The 20128-nt window shown below is 49.4% G+C and overlaps 1 protein-coding gene across 13 annotated transcripts in view; it reads right to left on the bottom strand.

Moving 5' to 3' along the window:
- Positions 1-1988: 1988 nt before the first annotated feature.
- The window catches only part of RGS9 (regulator of G protein signaling 9), a 100860-nt gene continuing 82720 nt past the window's right edge, over positions 1989-20128 (bottom strand). For 11 of the 13 annotated variants that reach the window (XM_065531864.2, XM_045374569.3, XM_074020142.1 and 8 more), the window contains 3 exons: positions 18699-18816; positions 4243-4727; positions 1989-2413 (listed from right to left, as the gene is read on the bottom strand). In XM_065531864.2, coding sequence (XP_065387936.1) covers positions 2281-2413; positions 4243-4727; positions 18699-18816 — 736 coding nt within the window. In that variant the 3' untranslated portion in view covers positions 1989-2280. Of the gene's footprint in view, positions 2414-4242; positions 4728-14908; positions 15237-18698; positions 18817-20128 lie in introns of all 13 variants that reach the window. The other 2 variants (XR_012426029.1, XR_012426030.1) reach the window with 1 other exon arrangement.

The following is a 20128-nucleotide window of genomic DNA, read 5'->3' as shown; positions in this document are numbered from 1 at the left end:
AGGTAACTCTGTGTTACAGACAGAAACTCTTTCATGTTAGAACCCTCTTCCTCCATTCTGAGGTCTATTTATTACTGACTTTGTTTAATCCAACCATTGGATTCTGGAGTCTTCTGTCATTGATGCTGCATCCATGTGGATCTTAGTTTCCATGTGGGCTTAGTTTCTCTTTAGGACCCTGAGGGCTTAGGAGAGGAACCCTTAAACACTGATATCCAAACCTGGGGTTGAGATTCTCCTTATTTCTTGACATTGGCTGGTAGTAAACTAAGGGTATGGATTGCTTCACCTTTTATCTCATTTTAGAGCAGTATTGCAAATAAAGGCATCAGATTAACAGCTCACCCACCCTTCCAAGAAAGGACCAGACTCTTTCACTTACATTCTGGGAGAAAATTTTTATTAGCCCTTTGTGAGTGACTCTTGTGAGCCCAATGGAATAGATTCAGTAAAATCTAAAATGAGCAATGGTCTTTAAATATTGAAGCATCTGTGTTTTCCCTGTAGGAATTAGCAAATCTAGGTTTCAGCCACGCACCCACCCAACATTCATTTGTAGAAATGTGCAGAGACGAGTCAGCAACCCCAGTATTTATGGGCTAAATAAGTTGTCAGAGGTTAAAAGCAAGTCAGGGGCTCTTATCTACTAATTGAATTCTGAGGAAGTTGAGGGCTAAAGGGGAGGGATATAATGAGTGGTTTGGCAAACAACTTGATTTTTTTCTCCTGTGAGGACTTCCCATGCAACTTTTACGAGCTGTTTTACTCACCACGTAGCCCTTAATCTCAATCCGCTGTCCAATCTAATCATGATCCCAGCAGTGCCCTTTGGGGCAATACTTCAGAGCATGGGCAGAAACCAGGGACAAGTATATAGACTAATCTCTAGTGCAGGGTTTCTCAACAGTGGCACCACTGATGTTTTGAACTGATAATCTTTTGTTGTGGGGACTTCTGTGCATTGTAGGAAAGTGAGCAGCATCTCTGGCCTTTACCTACTAGACGCCAGTAGCAACCCCCACCCACTGGCACAGTCTTGACAACCAAAAATGTCTCCAAACACTGCCCAGTGTTCCCTGGCAGGCAAAATTGACCTGGTTGAGAAACATTGTCCCAGATTAATTCCATGAGACAAGGAGTCCTACTCACAGCAACATCCCCAGCACCTATTATAGTGTCTGGCACATAGTAGGGACTCAATAAACACTTGTTGAGTGAGTAACTAGGAGAGGAGGTGGGAGGAGCACACTAAAGCCCAAAGCTCTAGAATTTCCCACTGGCCTAGTGCAGCAGAAGTGAAAATGAGCACTCAGAGCTCCTACTGCAGGGAGCATGTGGGCTGATGGGTGAGCTGCTGCCGCTCAAGATCCACCAGCATGTCCATGCCAAGGCCAGGCTTCCCACGGGATCTCCCAACCCATGACCATGCAGTGTGGGGGTATGAATGCAGGGCCATTGCCAGAGATGCAGGCCCTCTCCAGCAATGACTTTGGCTCAAGGACACTCCAGCAGCCTGGTGAAAACTTTCTTGGAATGCACTGCCATCTAAGATTCTGCCTGCCCAGAGGGCAGACTTGCAGCACAGTCTGGACTGCCCCCTGCCCTGACCCCCCGCAACACCCAACTTGAACTTTCTCCAGATGTGGCCCCTCCTCTATCTACCACAGGTGTTTTCCCCAACAAATCTCTTGTCCACAGAATCTCACCTTGGTGTCTGCTTCTTGGAGGACCTGAGACAACACACCTGGCGTTTTAGGAGTGTACCTGCTCCCAGCCCTCTCTCCATTCCTGTGAGATGCCATGCCCTGGGGCACCCCCTGGGGAGCTCTGCTAATGAGAAAAGCGTTGTGCACAAACCCATTTAGACAAGGAGAGAGCTCTTGGAAGCGACTCAATGTCCCTTTGTCCAGAAGATTGAAGAAGAGACGTGAGTTTAACTCATAAATAATAGCTCATAAGTTACTAACAAAACCAGGCACACACTAACATTCCAAGAAACTTAAAGTTAACCTTTTATTGTTTTTAAGGCAGCAGGGAAAGTCTCCTGGTCTACATGCCTTTCTTCTGCCCAAGGGAGGGAGGGTCAGGAGGAGAAGGAGTTGGCCCCTGGTAACCAGCCAGAGCATTCTTTGCCACAATCTACCCCATCTTGTCTCCCCAACCCTCAAATGTCACTCAAATGCACTTTGGTTCTCGAGTGAGTGTGTCCTGTGGCCCATCCCATGGCATCTGTCAGAGCATCTTCCTGGTCCAGAGCCCCCAGCTCTGCCTGCCTTTCCCTCACAGGCTCTCCCAGGGGCAGATGACCTCCTTTTCTGTGGCCCGGTCACCCGACTCTCCTGTTCCAGCGTCCTCTGAGTCCATCAAGCAGGTCCCGCTCCCCGTGGGCACATCCATTTTGATCTGGAAAAAGCTTCAGGTGCAAGAGGAAAGTCAGTAATGTAGGGGCAGGTGCAGGAGGGACAGCACATCCCCAAATTATCCTGACGTCTTTGAAGATGAACATACCAGGTGCATTTGCCAAACACTGATGGGGCAGGTATAGCTCAGGGGTAGAGCATTTGACTACAAAGGTTGTGTGTGTAGTGATTGGCTCAGTGGAATCTTTTTATTGGGGAGTCATATTTTCATGTCGAATGAAAGATAATTCTGAAGGTGCTTTATTTTCATTTCTGAGGTGCTTGAATCTTTATGGTTTTGAAGGATTCAGGAGGTCCCTGTAGGGCATACCAGGACTTCAGTCATCAACCCCTTTAAACTGCCTTCATGTGTGCTGGGGACTGTGGCTCATGCCTGTAATCCCAGCACTTAGAGAGGCCAAGGCAGGCGGATCCCCTGAGGTCAGGAGTTTGAGAGCAGCCTAGCCAAAATGGTGAAACCCCGTCTCTACTAAAAATACAAAAAAATTAGCTGGGCATGGTGGCATGTGCCTGTGATTCCAGCTACCTGGGAGGCTGAGGCAGGAGAATTGCTGGAACCTGGGAGACGGAAGGGCTACAGTGAGCCGAGATTGCACCACTGCACTCCAGCTTGGGCAACAGAGCAAAACTCCAACTCAAAAAAAAAAAAAAAAAAAACACAACCAAACACAAAACTGCCTTCTGAGGTAGTAGTAGTGGCCCTTGAGAAGAGAGCCTTTTAAAAGTCCCAAGCCCATGTATGAGGCAAAGCAGCGGCCCCAAAGCTGGAATATTCCCTCTGCAGGGCCAGGTGGGAAAAATCAATAGACACACTCACACCGGATTCTGACTCCCCTCCTAAGGCAGCCAGAGTCTCCTGCTCCTCCCTCTCCCCCTGAGCGACACAGGCAGGAGGGATAGCAACCTCTGCCTGGCTGTCCCCATGCACACCGCACAACAGAGGCCACGTTCCTTGGGTATCCATGGCAACCTAAGACCTCTGCATGGCGCTTTCTTCTCCAAGCCCAGGCAGGGCCAAACACATGTTGATTGGTGCAGGGGTGCCCCTGTCTCCCCCAAAACTCAGTAAGAGTAGGAGCTGATTCTCTGTGTTTCATCGCTTGCAAGTTTTCTTTCTGCTCTGATCCAGGCATTATGGAGCACTCCTCAGAGCCTTAGTTCTGCACCCCCTGGGCCGTCTCAGGGAACTTGGGATTCTCAGAGATCAGACTTGCAAGACCACCCAAAATGAAGTTTAGAGGGGCCACCCCTCAGGCAAAGGCTAGGAACTTTCATTTTCACAGAAATGACTGCCAGACAAGGCTCCCTGAAAGTCCCTCTAAGAGGCTGTGCCAATGGATGGAGAGGAAGGTGGGAAGGTTTCCTAAAGGGTGGGGGGAAGGACGGCAATGGCACTTATGGTGAGGGAGGGAGCTGGAGCACCCAGAAGCATGCCCAGGGCGTCCCATCACCTGCAGCTCCCACTGCTGCCATCAGTCTTTCCTGCTCTCTACAGATGCAGTGGATTCCTTAGACTAATGACGGTCTTGGGATGGGACAAGGTGAGTGGAAGAATATATAAGGAGAAAAAAGATTTGGAAAAGTGGAAAAGATTTGGAAGATGAAAAAGAAGGACACCTGTTCCTTCTCCTCCTCAGGAAGCGAATGGAGGACAAAACTGAGTTTCTGAAGACCTTCTAGTGGCCAAGGGATCTGAGTGGATTGCCTGGGGTACCTGTTCTCCCCCACCCCAGTCCCCGGCCCAAAGCATGCACGTTCACATGCAGAGGCCTGCACACCCACAGCCACCCATGCATATGGCACATCCCCTTCTGGTTCTTACTTTGCTACTCTCTTGGATTTCAGTCGTGGCAGCTGCTGGCCCACGTCCCCCAGGGGCTGCACCCTCCCGTGGGACACAGCAGGGCACTTGGGTGAGAGCCTGGCAAAGACAGGTGAAGCCAGACAGCCTCGTCTCAGAAACCTGCTGAAGGACAGAGCCATGCGGGCCTTAGGAGGCGCCCTGGGCCGGCTTCGAGGCCAGGAGGTGTCAAGGGAGGCCTCGCTGCTCTCAGTGACGGAGGGCCCACGGGGGGCCATGGACCCGCTGCACTCCCCTTTCTGCTCCAAGCCTGATGAGGTCTCCAAGGCCACTCTGATGGGTGAGGGGCAGATGGTGGTGCTGGGTCGCCGAATGAAGCGGCTGGGTGAGGCGAAAGGCTTCCTGGGGGAGCGGCAGGAGGAGGAGAAGGGGCTAGAAGGAGACGGGGGCACACAGGTCCCGGTGTACACAGTCAGATGGGGGCTGGGAGCCAAGTGCTGGCCCGGCTGTAGAGAAGGAAAGGAGAGAGGTCAGTGATGAGTTGCATGGCCCTGGCCAGCAACTGCGCTGTCCTCTGCTAACTTAGTCCCCTTCCGGAGATGAGAGTGCAGGCCTGATATGGCTGCCTTCTGGAGAGCTGGGAATGGTGCCCAAAGCTACCTATGACAGTGGCACAGCCACACAGAGGCCTCCTGTCCAGGGATCTGCCTGTCGCCCAGCCCTGGTCACAGTCCCAGGGCTAAGCAGTTGCATCCCGGGACACAAACTGACCTTCTTCCAGGCCAAGGATGCTGGAGTGTGGCCAGGCTGCACTCCCAATCACCCCTCAACTCCAGTCCCCAAATGAGCAATGCGTAGTACCTGCCACAGCCCATGCCCTGCCTTCTCCATCCTCGGGCCCCAACCTTAGGTCTGGAGGCATTTAAAACACTTTTAGCGGATAAGTGGAGGTGACAGAAGAAGTCCCAGCTCATGCCTTCCTGACTGCTCCAGGCCTGAGGCCACTCCATGCACTGAGCCCTGCCCAGTGTCCACAGTGACAACCCTTTTGGGGTGGTCTAGGCCCAGCACCTTCCCAGACCTCCCCTCAGGTAGAGCCAGGGTGGCCAGGAAGAAAGGTTGAATGTGGAACCAGGCCAGGGAGAAGGAAATAGGAATACATGGCAAGGAGGTGTTCAGTGGAGAAAGGGGAAGGATCTCAACCTTCCTGGGCCGCCATGGCCCCAGCCCCTAGAGCATAGGGCAAGAGGAGTAAATCTGGCATTTACAGCCCAAAATTGCCTGAAAGCAGACAAAAGGAAATTAAAATCAGAATTTTCAGTGAGCCTCTCTGCTATCACCCCTCTTCCCGTGGCAGAACAGACTGGCCCATGGGCCTGGGTTTGCTGGATTCCCTTCTAAAGGCCTGCTGTGGCCCAAGTCACATCAAAGCCTGGCATGAGGCCCGGTATGGTGGCTCGCCCATGTAATCGCAGCACTTTGGGAGGCCGAGGCGGGTGGATCACCTGAGGTCAGGAGTTCAAGACCAGCCTGGCCATCATGAAGAAAACCTGTCTCTACCAAAAATACAAAAAAAAAAAAAATTAGCTGGATGTGGTGGTGGGTGCCTGTAATCCCAGCTACTCAGGAGGCTGAGGCAGGAGGATCACTTGGAGCCCGGGAGGCATAGGTTGCAGTAAGCCGAGATCACGTCACTGCACTCCAGCCTGGTTGACAGAACAAGACTCAGTCTGGAAAAGAAAAAAAAAAATCCGGCATGAACAAGCTGGGGATGCTCTGGCCCTGGGAGAAGGAGGTGAGGGGCTCCAGGACAGTCAGAGCAAAGATGGCCTAACACACAGCACAGCCACATAGTTGCCCTGCTCAGTGAGAGCTGCCTGACCCTGGGGTCTGGGCACTGCCCTGGGCTGAAGGAGGCAGCCCCTGTCCTTGAGCAGGCGGCTGCTGCAGAGGGTGGCCTGGCTTTCAGATCACCTGCTGGGCAGGTCCCAGCCTGAACAGGGAAGGGCAGGCACACCCAAGAACAGCTTTCAGGGGAAAAGAAAGGCCAAGGGTCACCGAGGGCAGGGCCGGGAGGGCATGGACAGCTTGTCTCATTCCCTCCCACCAGCTCCCTGAAGTTCAAACAAGATTCTGTTCCCAAACAGCAGCTCAGAGCCCATCATTCTGCCTCACTGCCCAGAATCCCACAGGGCGGCAGAGTAGAGGCAGGCTCAGGCCCAGGGCCATGGCGTTATTATAGTAATAACAATCACATTAATTCACAGTGAGAACACAGCAAATGTGAGGCCCCGAGCTGAGCACTTTACTCAATAATCATGAATTATTGCGTTTGCAATAGTTACTGCAATTGCAATTGCAAATCCACTATTGTGGATTATTGCATACTCCACAGGGCCACCCAGTGAGGCAACTGTTATTGTCCCCATTTTACAGATGAGGGCACTAAGAGAAGTCCAACCATCCCTGCAGGGACACCCCGCTGGGAACAGCAGGGTCAGACTTTGAAACCCAACTGGCTGACTTGGAGTCGGCGCAGTCACCGCTGGCGGGATGCCTCCGTGTGGTCTGCAGATCAGCCACATCAAAATCACTCAGGGTGCTTGGTACAAAGGCGGAACCTGGCCCCACCACAGCCCCACTGAAGGAGAATATCGGGGGGAACGACTGAGGGAAAGCATTTCTAGCTGACATCTGAGATTATTCTGCCCTGTAAGCTTAAGGGACTCTGCACTAAGCTTCTAACCCCTTCCCTTTTATAGGGAGGTGCAACTGTACTTAGGACACATTCTGCAGAGAATACACAGCAGGGAAAGCTGGGCCTTGATTAGGGGCTTGGGAGACAATTCTTAGGTGGAAAAGTGTGGCTCTTAGATCTGTCAAGTATCTACTACCTGCTAGGTACTTGGCTTATCTGTAACCACCCCATTTTAGAGAACAGAACATTGAGGCCCACAGGGGTTCATTACCATTTCCCAGCTCTCATGACTAATCAGTGACTGTGGCATGTAGAATCACAGTGACTGTGGCATGTAGGATTCCCACCCCTGTCCTTGATTGTGCACGTGAACCATAGATGTGATGGGGCAGTCACTCCCAGTCAGGCTGTGTGATAAGGCATAGCTGACTTTTAAAAAAGGGGAGTGTCTGGGTGAGCTCCAGCTGTCACAGGAGCCCTTTCCATCTGAGTCTAGAGGCCAGAGGCAGAAGGCGGAGAGATTGGAAGCTTGGCAAGGATTCAGTTGTGAAGAAGGTCTCCACGGTTGGCGTTGAAGATGGAGGGGGAGCTGGTTAAGGAAGGCAGGTGGCCCCCAGCTGCTGAGAGCAGCTCCCAGCTGACAGCCAGCAAGAAGACAGGGACCTGAGTCTTAAACGAGGCACTGAATCCTGCCAGCAACCCAAGTGAGCTTGGAGGCAGATTCTTCTCAGGAGCATCCAGATGAGAACCCCGTCAGCCTGGCTGACACCTTGAGTGTGAGACCCTGAGCCGAGAGCCCAGCTGTGCTGTCTAAGATTTGTGTCCTCCACAAAATGTATATGTTGAAGTCCTTCCCCTTGCAGGTGATGGTGTTAGGAAGCGGGGTCTCTGGGAAATGATTCATCATGAGGGCAGAGCCCTTGTGAAGAGGATCAGTACCCTTACGAAATAGGCCCCAGGGCACTAGCTTGACCCTTCCACCATGGGAGGACACGGCAAAGAGACCATCTATGAACCACAAAGTGCGACTCCACCAGACCCCGAACCTCTGAGGGCCTCCTTCGTGGACACCCCAGCCTTCAGAACCGCGGGAAGTGTTTGTTGCTGGTAAGTTCCCCAGTTTATGGAATTTCCTTACAGCCCCTTGAACAAGACATCAGCCAAATGTCTCCTGGAAAACTGAGCTCATACCTGGCTGGTGCTTGCGGTCATTGCTATGCAGCAATAGAAAACCGAAGCAGTGACTAAATGAGAACCTGAGGTCAGGTCTGTGTGACTCAAAGGGTCTTGCCTTCCTTACTGATTCGTATTGCCATAGAAAAATACCAAATCTAGGAACTCGGCTTTGTCAAGAGAGATACAGAATTAACCTCCATTCCACTTCCTCAGAATTTGTGATAAACTTCTATCATCCCGCTATACAGATAAGACAACTGAGGCTCATGGATATGATGCAACTTGACAAAAATCGTAATTTGTGAACAGACCAGCCTCTCCATATGCCCTCCCCCAACTCTGTGCCTTCCTCCCACCCTCCTACCTCTCTCTGTCCTTCTCTGGCTCCACTCCTCCCCTAGCACCTTCTCTTTGCTGGGATGAATGACGGACAGGTGAGGAAGATGGCCACTTACCTGGCCTGAGATGGTCCTTTCTTCTGGGCAAATGACCATTAGCCTTATTGGTCCTGGACAATCTAAGCAGATGTCTTTTCCATCCGCTCCCACAATTCCCTACCTTGGTCCCTCCTGTGGAGACCGGGGGCTCTGCTTGGAGACCCAGCCCCTCCAGCCCATGCCCCACCTACCATTGGTGTGAGGCAGCAAAGCAGTGGCATGCATGACACATGGCAAAGAAATGTGACACCACAGAGACGCAGTGAAGGACAGCTTGGCATTCTTTTGTTTCATGCTGCTGTTTTATTGTGCAAGAGAACCAAGAGAAGGGAGTAAAGGAGCATGAAATGAAACAGGATAACACAATAATAGGCATTTTAATGAATGGCAAAGCAGGTAGTGCACAGAGATGCAATTCATTTTCTATCCTTAGAAAGTGGTTGAGAATTTGAAGGAGACCTTGGGGCCACCTGAACTCCCACTTCCTGGGAGCAGGAAGGTGAGCAGAGGGCCACATTTAGGTGCAGCATGCAGTGTGCAAAGTCCCCTCTTCCAGTGCCTTCCCACTCTCCCCTTCCCCACCATCCCCAAGCAAATGTGCAAAGTTAGCCCCATGGGGAAAAGTCTGCCATGGGTGAACACATGGCATGACCCCATACTGGTCATCCCATTTGACACTGTCTAGCACAAGACCTTCTCAGTTAGCAATCACCCTTACTTCAGCCATGAAACTCCAGACTACAGGACTGACCAGTCACTACACTGTTGCTGGTCAGTCCTCTCCTAGAAGCTGCAGACAGAGGACCTGACATCAACTTCTCGCCTTTCTCCCCTCAAATATATCCTAACGTTTCCTGGAGAGCTCGGGGACTGCACTGCAAAATTCTCAAAGAACAGAGAAGATAGATGGTTTGAGATGATAACGTTTTAAATATCTCTCAGGAAATGCCTTAAATAAAGAATAATGAGTTACTATATTGGACAACACCAACAGCTGGAAGAAAGCACAAGCTTACTCTAAGACTAGGTGATGGTGATGATGATGGTGTATTAATGGTGATGGTGATGGTGAGGATGGCAGTGATGATAATAATAATGATATGGCAGTGATGGTGATGATGGTAGTGGGGGTCGTGTTGATGGTGATGATCATGATGATGATGATGGTACAATGGTGATGATGAATGATGATGGTGATAGTGATGGTGATGGTGGTAATGGTGATAGTAATGGTGATGAAGGTGGTGACAATGATGATGGTGGTGATGATGATGATGGTGGTGATGATGATGATAGCAGCTAGTGTTCACTGAGTGCTTATAATAGGCCAGGCATGGTCCTAGGTCTTTACTCATATTTTGTCCCTGGCCCTTACATTTTTACTTAATATTCACAATGAAATCAGTCTTTTCACTAAAAGTCAAGTTAGAAAATGGAATTCTATAAAGGAAATCCTTGTACTTACAGAATAACTTATATCCTAGCACAAGCTATACACCCCGTGGATATAGGGGTTTGTTAAGTTGTTTAAAATATAACATTAAGAAATTAAAATATGTCTAAGGTCATGGCATAATAGAGATTTTCATAATGATTTAAATATATTATTAATATTGTCCAAATAAATGTTTTTTTAATGCTATTTGGAATTTCAATGGGCCCTGTGGGACACATAGTTTAAATGTTAGCAAGAGAAGCTGCCACCTGCTGGAAAAATAGCAGCAGCCACAGATGCTCTTGCAAGCCCTCAAAACCTTCAGTCCCTTCATTACCAAACATGAGAATTGCCTGGTGGACTCCGGGGTTGGAGAGCAGAGCACTGGCATACACTGAAATTGGGGAGAGGCAGCTGTAAGAGTGGAAAAGAGCTGATACTTAGAGTTGAGATCATGGCGAAGTCACACAAATGCACACAGCCCTGAGTCCCTAGGAGCCGCATAGAGCTTTCCAGGATGGACGGTCCCGGTTGGCCGTTGGTCCTGATCACCAGTGAATTGCCCTGCCCACAGCCCCTCTGCTTTAGCTTCTGCTGATCTCTCCAAGTCTCCACCGCCCTCATCAGGCTAGCAGTCCTTGCCAACCACTCCCAAAACATTATGTGGCTTCCTTATAATATCACACCATTTGGTTTAATTGTCTTTCCTGTTGAACAGCAGATGCCCCAAGGGTGTCTCTCTTGCTCACTGGTGATCCCCAGCACCTAGCAGGATGCTGGGAACGTAACAGGTGCTGAATGTCTCTGTTGAATGTTGAGTGTTCATAACAGATAGAGGAAAACTGGTATCAGAGCCTGACCCCTATATTCACAGAAGCTAGAACTCTGGATCCCAGCCTTGGCAGATTACAAGAAGCAAGACAGTGAGCAAGAAAGAGAGTGAAAGAAGAGGGCAGACTGAAGGTCAAAGTCACCCAGCTAAAATATCAAAACGATGTCTGCCTAACCCCAAAGTCCACATTCCTTCTCCTACCCATTCAAGCCTGGCTTCAGAAAAAAAGCTGTTTTCATACCATCTAGCTTCAAGGATTAAAATTCCTGGAACAAGACAGAGATGTGTTCACTCAGTGATGTTTAAGGATCAACCCTTTACAAGTGCTGTTCTGACTGGAAGCTGATAGCAAGCGGTTTTCTTAAAGTTCTGCGTGGAAAGCAGTCAGTGATTACTGGAAGACAACCCCTCCCTCCTTCCCATGGCCATCCCACAGCATTGCCCATTGACAAAGCTGCTGGAAATTCCAAAGGTTTCCTGAATGGCTGCTTGGCTGACCAAGGAGTATCACGGAATGTACATCTTTCTCTCTGCCACCTTCAAACATACAGAAAGTTCCATATAAGGAGATGAGACACTTCTTCCCTCTCATAGCTTGACAACTTTCTACTCAACTGTTTGGTTCAACATCCATCATCACTGCCTTGCAGTGATTGTCAAGCACTTCTCCTGCAGTCACATGGCCTTGCTTCTGTGGCCACACTGCCCTCCTTCTGCAATGCTCTCAGCAAGTGCCTCAAATGGTCCTTAATCATTAAAATTGATCTTACCTTAACTTAGCCTTCAGCTTCCTTCCCTTCCACTTCCAAATCTCTCTGAGTTGCAACATCAGAGAGTAAACTATTCCTCTCCAAGACCAATCTGGACTTTTTTTTTCCCTCCAGTTTTTTCCAGACTTTCTCTTATCAATTATTCTTTATTTTACCTCCCCACCTCCCCAGGATCATCCCCTCATTGTGTAAACACCCCCACCTCACGCTGTCCTTTGAAAATGCCTCCTCTCAACCCTCCATCATCTAAGTTACCACCATACCTCTCGCCTTCCTCCCAGACTTCTTGAAATGGTAATCTACACACACAGCCCACTCTCCTTACTTCCAACATCTTCTCCTTTATTCCCATAAAAGTGACTTCTTCCCTCACTATTCTGCTGAAATCACCCACTCGAAATCCCCAATGATTTCCTAACTGCTAAATCCAGTAGGCTCTGCTGGTCCTCGACATGCTCAACTTCTTGATTCGGCAGGACAGGATGGGCTATGCTACAGCAACTCCAATCTCTCCGTGACTTCTTGTAATAAAAGTCTGGTTTTTTGTTCACATCAAGTCCTGCGTGGCCCAAGAGGGACTCCTGCATCTGTGCTGTGCAGAAGATGATGTAGAATCCCAGGTCCACAGCAGGGGATGAGATGGAGGTGGAGCCCCAGGCTCTGATCCACCTCAGCAGAGCCCATGTCTATTGGCCACAACTAGACACATGGCCCCAGCTAACTGCAGGGTGCTGGGAAGTGAAAGTGTGCCCAGGGACTATCCAGTGGGCACTAACTGTCTCTGCTCAACGTTGCTGGCCACCCACCCATATCCCCCACACATCTTCTCAGGGAGGCATCCTAACAGCTCTGCCACTCCGTTCTTAACTCTTCTCTCTCCTCTTACACCTTTAAAATGTGGCCTCATCCAAGCTTCCCTCTTAGCCTTCTTTTCTCTCTCCATCCACTCTCTGGCCCTCAGGTTCCACCCGCTATCACATCTTCAACAGTCACTTCTGGGTCAAGAAACCCATCTAAAATTACTCCCCTTCCTTAATTCAGAGTTACTCGAACCTACTTTGCTTTCCTTTAGAGCACTTATGTATGATCTACTGCCTGTCCCCGCACCCCCAGCTAAAATGCAAACTTCATGAAATAAGACTTGATGATCTTACTCAGTTCTGCATCTGTTATGCCTAGAACAGGAACGGATTAGAAATCTCTCTCTCCAGAAGCACATATTTTCAACTTCGTGTTGGGACTTAGGAGTAAGGGGAGGATCCAGGTAAAGAAGGACTTGAATGCTTGATTTCATGACACAGTAAAATTGTCGCCCAGGCTGGAGTGCAGTGGTGCGATCTTGGCTCACTGCAACTTCCGCCTCCCAGGTTCAAGCAATTCTCCTGTCTCAGCCGCCTGAGTAGCTGGGATTACAGGTGCCCGCCATCACGCCTGGCTAATTTTTGTATTTTTAGTAGAGACAGGGTTCCACTGTGTTAGCCAGGATGGCCTCGATCTCCTGACCTCGTGACCCACCCACCTCGGCCTCCCAAAGTGCTGGGATTACAGGCGTGAGCCACCGCGCCTGGCCCGACACAAAATTCTAAAACCAATCTGTCTCTCTGTTTGCTTGGTTGTTGTCAGGAATTTCAGAGCAAAATTTCAAGCCAAAAAAAAAAGTAACATTCAGTTTTGATAACCCAGTCATCCAAGGTTCACTGTGTACAAACTACTTTTTAAAATTGGTTTTCAATCTATCATTTTAGACATGCTATCATATGGTATTATAGTATTCTAAGCTGCCTCAAATCCCTTCTGGAAGAAGGGGGAACTATAATTAACCACAGCTCTCTGCCTTCCACTTGGAAAATTCTACGCAATCTTTGAGGTCCAGTTTCCCCGATGCCTCCAGATAGGATCAATCACTTCCTCCTTGACATCCCCTTCCTGTTCTGCTTGCTCCGCTAGGAGTCCTGATATCCTCTGTGTCAGTGAGTTGTACAGTGTTGTCTATCTCTTTCCTAGTCTGGAACGCCTTGAGGGGCTTTGCAGGCTCCCAGTGTCTGGTACATAAGAGCTCCACGGCCAGGCGCAGTGGCTCACACCTGTAATCCCAGCACTTTGGGAGGCCGAGGCCAGCGGATCACTTGAGGTCAGGTGTTCAAGACCAGCTGGCCAACATGGTGAAGCCCTGTCTCTACTGAAAATACAAAAATTAGCCGGGCGTGGTGGTGGGCACCTATAATCCCAGCTACTGGGGAGGCTGAGGCAGGGGAATGACTTGAACTTGGGAGGCTGAGGTTGTAGTGAGCCAGGATGGTGCCACTGCACTCCAGCCTGAGACTCTGTCTCAAAGAAAAGGAAGAAAGAAAGAAAAAACTCTGTAAATGTTTATTACATGAATAGTGTATATATTTTCATCTGGGACTCCAAACTTCCCCGGTCCCTCCCCAACTGCTAACACAAAATCCAGTCCTCTTTCATAATCAATACCTTTCTTAACATCACCCTTATCTTAGGAGGATCAAAATCTCTGGGTCTTCTTTAATTTCTTCCCCCACATCACCCCATTTCAATCGGGTCCTATCCACCTGCCTCCAGCATCTCTCCTCTTTCCTCTGAACCCATCACCACCCTCCTAATCCACACCTTCCTCTTGACGGAGACCAGAGCAACCACTTCTTAATTCATCTTCACTCCTCAGCTCCTGATTTCCAGTGTGCTGAAGTTCTTCAAACACCCGGCATACCAACTGCAGGCCCATGCTATGTCTAGCCCTGAGGACACAAAACCCCACAAGACACTGTCTCTCCTTTTTAAGGAGTTTTACAATCCAGTGAGAGAAAAAGACACACAAACAATTGTTTCGATACGGTGCAGCATTCACAGACAGAGGCATGAGCAGAAAGGAAGGAGAGCCAGAGAAGGGGCATCTCAACCAGCCAGGGGTGGGTGGGGAATGACACTTATGAGACTGCAGTAAAGAGTCCACGTGCCAGCCTTCCATGACACATCTTCAACCCAGCACCCTCCCAGCTTTGCTTCCTGGACCCTGTGCTCAGGGCCACCAAATGGTTGTGCAAGCTGTGTGCTGCTCAGGGGCACCTGGCTGAGGGGCAAGGTGGGACTGAAATTCAGCCAGGTGTTATAAGGACACCTGCTTGGAGGGAGCACCTTTGCCTGACCCGGTAAGCTCCCTAGAGGCCAGCAGTAGCCCTGCCTGGCCTCTGCCCACACGCCCTGCAGTGCCCACTCCCCAGTCTCTATCTGATGACACCCTACTCTCCTTCGAGACCCACCTCAAGCATGCCTCCTCCAAAAACCTTATCATCATCCTGCAGCCAAACAATTCTCTCCCACCTCTGGGTTCCTCCGGCGTGTGGTCTCTCTCAATCAACAATCATCATCCTTGATCATCATCGGGTCTCGACTGCGTCCTGCTTCTGGCTACAGCCGTTTGCATCCATGCATCTTGTCAGCCCCTTGAGGGCAGAGACCATTTTGTTCACTTTTGTATCCACCATAGCACCCACCACAGATCCTTACACAAAAAAGGTCCTTAAAATGTATCTATGGGGCAGGTGCAGTGGTTCATGACTGTAATCCCAGCACTTTGGGAGGCTGAGGTGGGTGCATCACTTGAGCCCAGGAAATCAAGACCAGCCTGGTCAACATGGCAAAACCCCATCTGTACAAAAAATACAAAAAATTAGCCAAGCCTAGTGACGCATACCTGTAGTCCCAGCTACCTGGGAAGCTGAGATGGGAGAACTGCTAGAGCCTGGGAGGTCAAGGCTGCAGTGAGCCATGATTGCACCACTGCACTCCAGCCTGGGCAACAGAGCAAGACCCTGTCTCAAACAAACAAAAAAATAAATGAATAGAATACATCTATGAAGCATAAATGCTGCCATTTAGCCATGAAGCCATTCCTATTCCTTCCTCTAGACAGACAGTGTTGAGACGCTCACGTCCTCATTCATTTAATAAAGAATGCTCATCTGCTTTGTTTACATGCTGTGTCTCTCATTAGATTGTGAGATCCTGTGTGTCTCAACTTGAGCAGGCTTCCATCAATACACAAGGAGTCCCCATAGGAGCCTGACACAGAGCACACAGTAGCCTGTGGGAGAATGAGAGAGACTGGAGCACAAACCTGTGGTGAGTGAGACAGGGGATACCTGAGTCAAAGATGAACAAGACACAGTCTGTGCCCTGTAGAAGCCACAATGGCTGTGATGCCCTCACCACCACCCTCACTACCACGCTGCTGGGTATGTCATCTTAGCTCATATGGAGTGACCAAAAGGACCAGCAAATATTCTCTGGTTTCATGCTTCTCAAACATTCCCATAAAAGTAGGCCACACAGCAGGAGACCCAAAAACACGTTCCCCCAGAAGTTGGAGGGCAGAGCCTGAGCCTGCCACAGCCAAGCACAAAATGCCTTTGATGTCTCAAATCGTATCTTTAAAAATTCATGTACATTTTGCATTCTACTTCATAATATATTCACGATTATTTTAACGCGAAACTTTTTGAAATTACCTAATTTTCCTCCCATTCCAAATCTTCAAGTAAACTGGATGCCCCAGCCCGGGTTCCCAGTCAGAATTCACAAAGTCTGCTTTGAGAAGTTTAGAGCTGTCCCGATACCTCATTTCACAAATAAGGATGTAGAGAGGTTAAGTGACTTGTCTAAGGCTATATGACTAGTGCGAGAGCCAGGAGCGGGAACCAGGAGGCTTTCTCCAAATCCAGAGCTCTTTTCATTCATTCATTCATTCGTTCATTCATTCATTCATTCATCCACTCGTGTCATTCATGTTGGTGCAGAACCCGCTGGGTGTCAGGAATCAGGCTCCAATTAATGAATGAGATAAATACAGTCCCTCCGCTCGTGTCACCTAGTTTACAATGGTTTAGATTTCTACTTGGGGTACCTTCCAGAGTGGGAAGACTCCAAGATTCTCCAGAAGAGAGATAAGCAAAGCATATCCCTCTGTGCGCTTTTAGCATGGAAACTGGTCTGCAACCAGTGCAAATGGAAAGCATAAGCACCCCTCTTCTGGGCTAGAACCATTTTGCTAACGTGAAACCGGTGACCACAGACTCCTTAGAACAGCCTTGAAGGTCATCAACGATCTGGCCCCTGCCCACTCTGTAAACTCATCTTGCACCGTTTCCACCTCACCCAGCAGGCTTCACTCACCTGGCCTTTCGGTTCACTCGGAGCCACTTCCCTGCTCTGAGCCTTTGCCCACACAGCCCCCTCTCCCCAGAACGTTCTGCTTGCCTGGCCCACGTGCTCTTACGGCCAACTCTTTCTCATTCCCTGCTTCTCTGTCACCACCTGGCAGGGGCATAGTCTACACACATCCCATCTTCCCTATCCCAGTACCACATTAATTTCCTTTATAATCCCTTGGGCAGGCATTTGTGTTGTTAATTACAACAATGGCCCTCATTCTTCACCTTTCCCTGTCTTTTGCGATGAGACTTTGAAATTTCATCCATCTTTCGCCATGAGACTTTGAAATTTTTCTCACTAAAGAGATATAGTCTATTCCCTTGTCCCTTGAATCTAGGCTGGCTTTATGACTTGCTTTGGCCAATAAAATAAAGTAGAAGAGACTATGTGAAGCCTTGTGTGTTTCTACTTGCTCCCTTGCAATTCAGTCCTCAGCATGGGATTCTGCCTAGCTGAGACTGCTGGGAGATGAGAGATACATGAAGCAGAGAAAACTAATCACACTCAGCTCAGCCTAGGCCACTGCAACACCCCCAGACAGATGAGTGAACCCAGCCAAGATCCACAGAGCCACACAGATGACCCCACATGTATGAACAATAAACACTTGTTGTATGTTGCTCTATTTTTCTGGTTGATGGTCACACAGCAATAGCTACCTAATAGTTTGTTTAATTATTTTGTCTCAGTCCTAGACCAGAAGCTCCATGAGAGAGAACCATGTCTGTTTCATTCACCGATGTTTGCACATAGTAGGTGCTCAATAGATGTGCTGAATGAGCGAGTATTCCTACTTGGTCAGGCTGGTCTGTTGCTCACCTCTGTGTTCTATGTCTGTTGCATTCTTGCACAAGTGTAAGGAGTGAGCTTAACTTCGAGAATGGCCTTCTAAACCTCCCAAGGTCAGTTAGAACTATCCTCTCTCTCCCACAGTCCTGACTACAGGGCTGACCTCGTCTACACCTACAGAAGAGGGAAGCATCGACATCTAGAAAATGTCCCAGATAGTATCATCTTTGATCCTCACTCATCTTGATGTCTACCATCCTCTTCCCATGAATGAAGACATCAATGCCTTTGTTCTTTAGCCAAAAAGATGCTCCTCAGAGGGCCATTCGAGTCCTTCATTCCCAAAAGCCACTTGTTTCTCCAGCATGGACAAGTGGATGGGGAGATGGGAAGAAGAGAGCTGGTCAACCCTCCAGTAATTATGACTAAGAACAAACTCCACAGGAGAAATGTCTCAGCAGGGCCTTTCCAAGCAGGCAAAGCAGGGGAGTTCAGAGAAAGTACTTCCCTGCAACTAGCCCCTTGGCGGGATCTCAGACTCATTTAGAAACAGTAGTCTAAATTAGAGAGATAGGATGAGAAGCTTCATAAAGCTATTTTAAACAAATCTCCCTGAAAAACACTAGGCCTTGGGGGTGGAGAGAGGCCTTCTCTTTAATTTTCCAAAGCAAAGCTGTCACTGAGAGAGAGCTTTGTGTACCACGTTTCCCTGTGGCTCTCACTGAGAGAGCTTTTTCCCCCTGGCTCTCACTGTGAGAGTTCTCGGTTCCCCTAAGAACTCCCTAAGGTATACTAGGCAGCCACACAGCAATTGAGTCAGGTGATCCCCTCTCCCACCCACCATCTTCGCCGACCCTGTCCCCTGATGAGTGGGCTTGGGAGAACAAGCTCTGGTTGCTGTGGTATTAGGAAGTCCCCCATGAAGAAAGTTAGAGGAGTATGGGATGAACCTGATGACCTCCATAAATGGGGAATGGAACCTTCTAGACTCTGACCCTACCCTTCTTCATTTGCCTCTCCCACGTGCATGCCCCCACCCCCAGGAATCACAGATTTATTTAGGAGGCCCCTCTTTTTGGAGTTGGCTCCTCCGGTCCAGCTTGCTCATGACCTGGGTGATGTCCACAGTGTTGGCTGCTTCTCGGGCCTTGGCTTCCTCTTCCAGCTGCCTCAGGATGACAGGGCTTGGGCTGGATCGCAGGTGACGCCGCATAAAAGGGAGGGTGGAGCTGGAAGGAAGGACAGATTGGTGGTTGGAGGAAAATGACACAGCTTGCCCAACACTGACACTCTCACACTTGGTGGGAGCTGGGACTGGAAGGTCCAAAATCTAGATTTTGTTCTCTCCTTTTCCCAGTGAACCTCCGGTGGGGTCCAACCTTGCCTCCATTCACCCCACTTGGAGGATAAGACCAGAGGGAGTACCAACTGCCATTAGATTTTAGGTCAGGCACAAGGAAGACCCTTTGGTTGGCGAAGTTGCATTGAACTTCTACAAGATTTAGAAACCAATTTGTTTTTGGGCCGGGCGCGGTGGCTCAAGCCTGTAATCGCAGCACTTTGGGAGGCCGAGACGGGCGGATCACGAGGTCAGGAGATCGAGACCATCCTGGCTAACACAGTGAAACCCCGTCTCTACTAAAAAATACAAAAAACTAGCCGGGTGAGGTGGCGGGCGCCTGTAGTCCCAGCTACTCGGGAGGCTGAGGCAGGAGAATGGTGTGAACCCGGGAGGCTGAGCTTGCAGTGAGCCGAGATCTGGCCACTGCACTCCAGCCTGGGCGACAGAGCGAGACTCCGTCTCAAAAAAAAAAAAAAAAAAAAAAAAGAAACCAATTTGTTTTCTTAACTTCTTGTAACATCTTCATGAAAGAAGTGAGTAATGAAGGTTTGGGTACTGGAGATAGTTGGAGCATTTATTTGTTTTCTTTTCTTTTTGGGGGGGCGGGGTAAGGGGGTGGGCACAGGGGACACAGTCTTGCTCTATCACCCAGGCTGGAGTACAGTGGCATGACTTCGGCTCACTGCAACCTCCATCTCCCAGGTTCAAGCCATTCTCATGCTTCAGACTCCCAAGTAGCTGGGACTACAGGCATGTGCCACCACACCCGACTAATTTTTGTATTTTTAGTAGAGGCAGGGTTTCACCACATTGGCCAGGCTGGTCTCAAACTGCTGACCTCAACTGATCCATCCGCCTCAGCTTCCCAAAGTGCTGGGATTACAAGAGTGAGTCACTGTGCCTGGCTGGAGCATTTGTTTTCAAAAGCTATGGTTCTGGGAAGGAAGGAAAGAGCTGGACTATCCAAGATAGCTAGGCCCCAATGAACACAGAAAGAGGGAAGAGGCCTAAAGAGGGCTGGTGGGCTGTTGGTACCCTGCTCAGGTACAATATTTTGACATGTGCCAGAATCTTCTTCAAAGCCAAGCATGGATTCCTGGAACCAAACTCTCCCTGCCATGGCCTTAGGAGCCAGGACAAAGCTCAAGGTATCCAAGTGATATAACGGACAGTGAGCAGCGGAGCTACCTGTCTTTGAG

Source organism: Macaca fascicularis, chromosome 16 (assembly GCF_037993035.2).
Source record: "Macaca fascicularis isolate 582-1 chromosome 16, T2T-MFA8v1.1".
In the NCBI taxonomy this organism is placed as follows: domain Eukaryota; kingdom Metazoa; phylum Chordata; class Mammalia; order Primates; family Cercopithecidae; genus Macaca; species Macaca fascicularis.
Note: the sequence above shows the minus strand (reverse complement) of the source record. Positions and strands in the feature narration are given on the sequence as shown.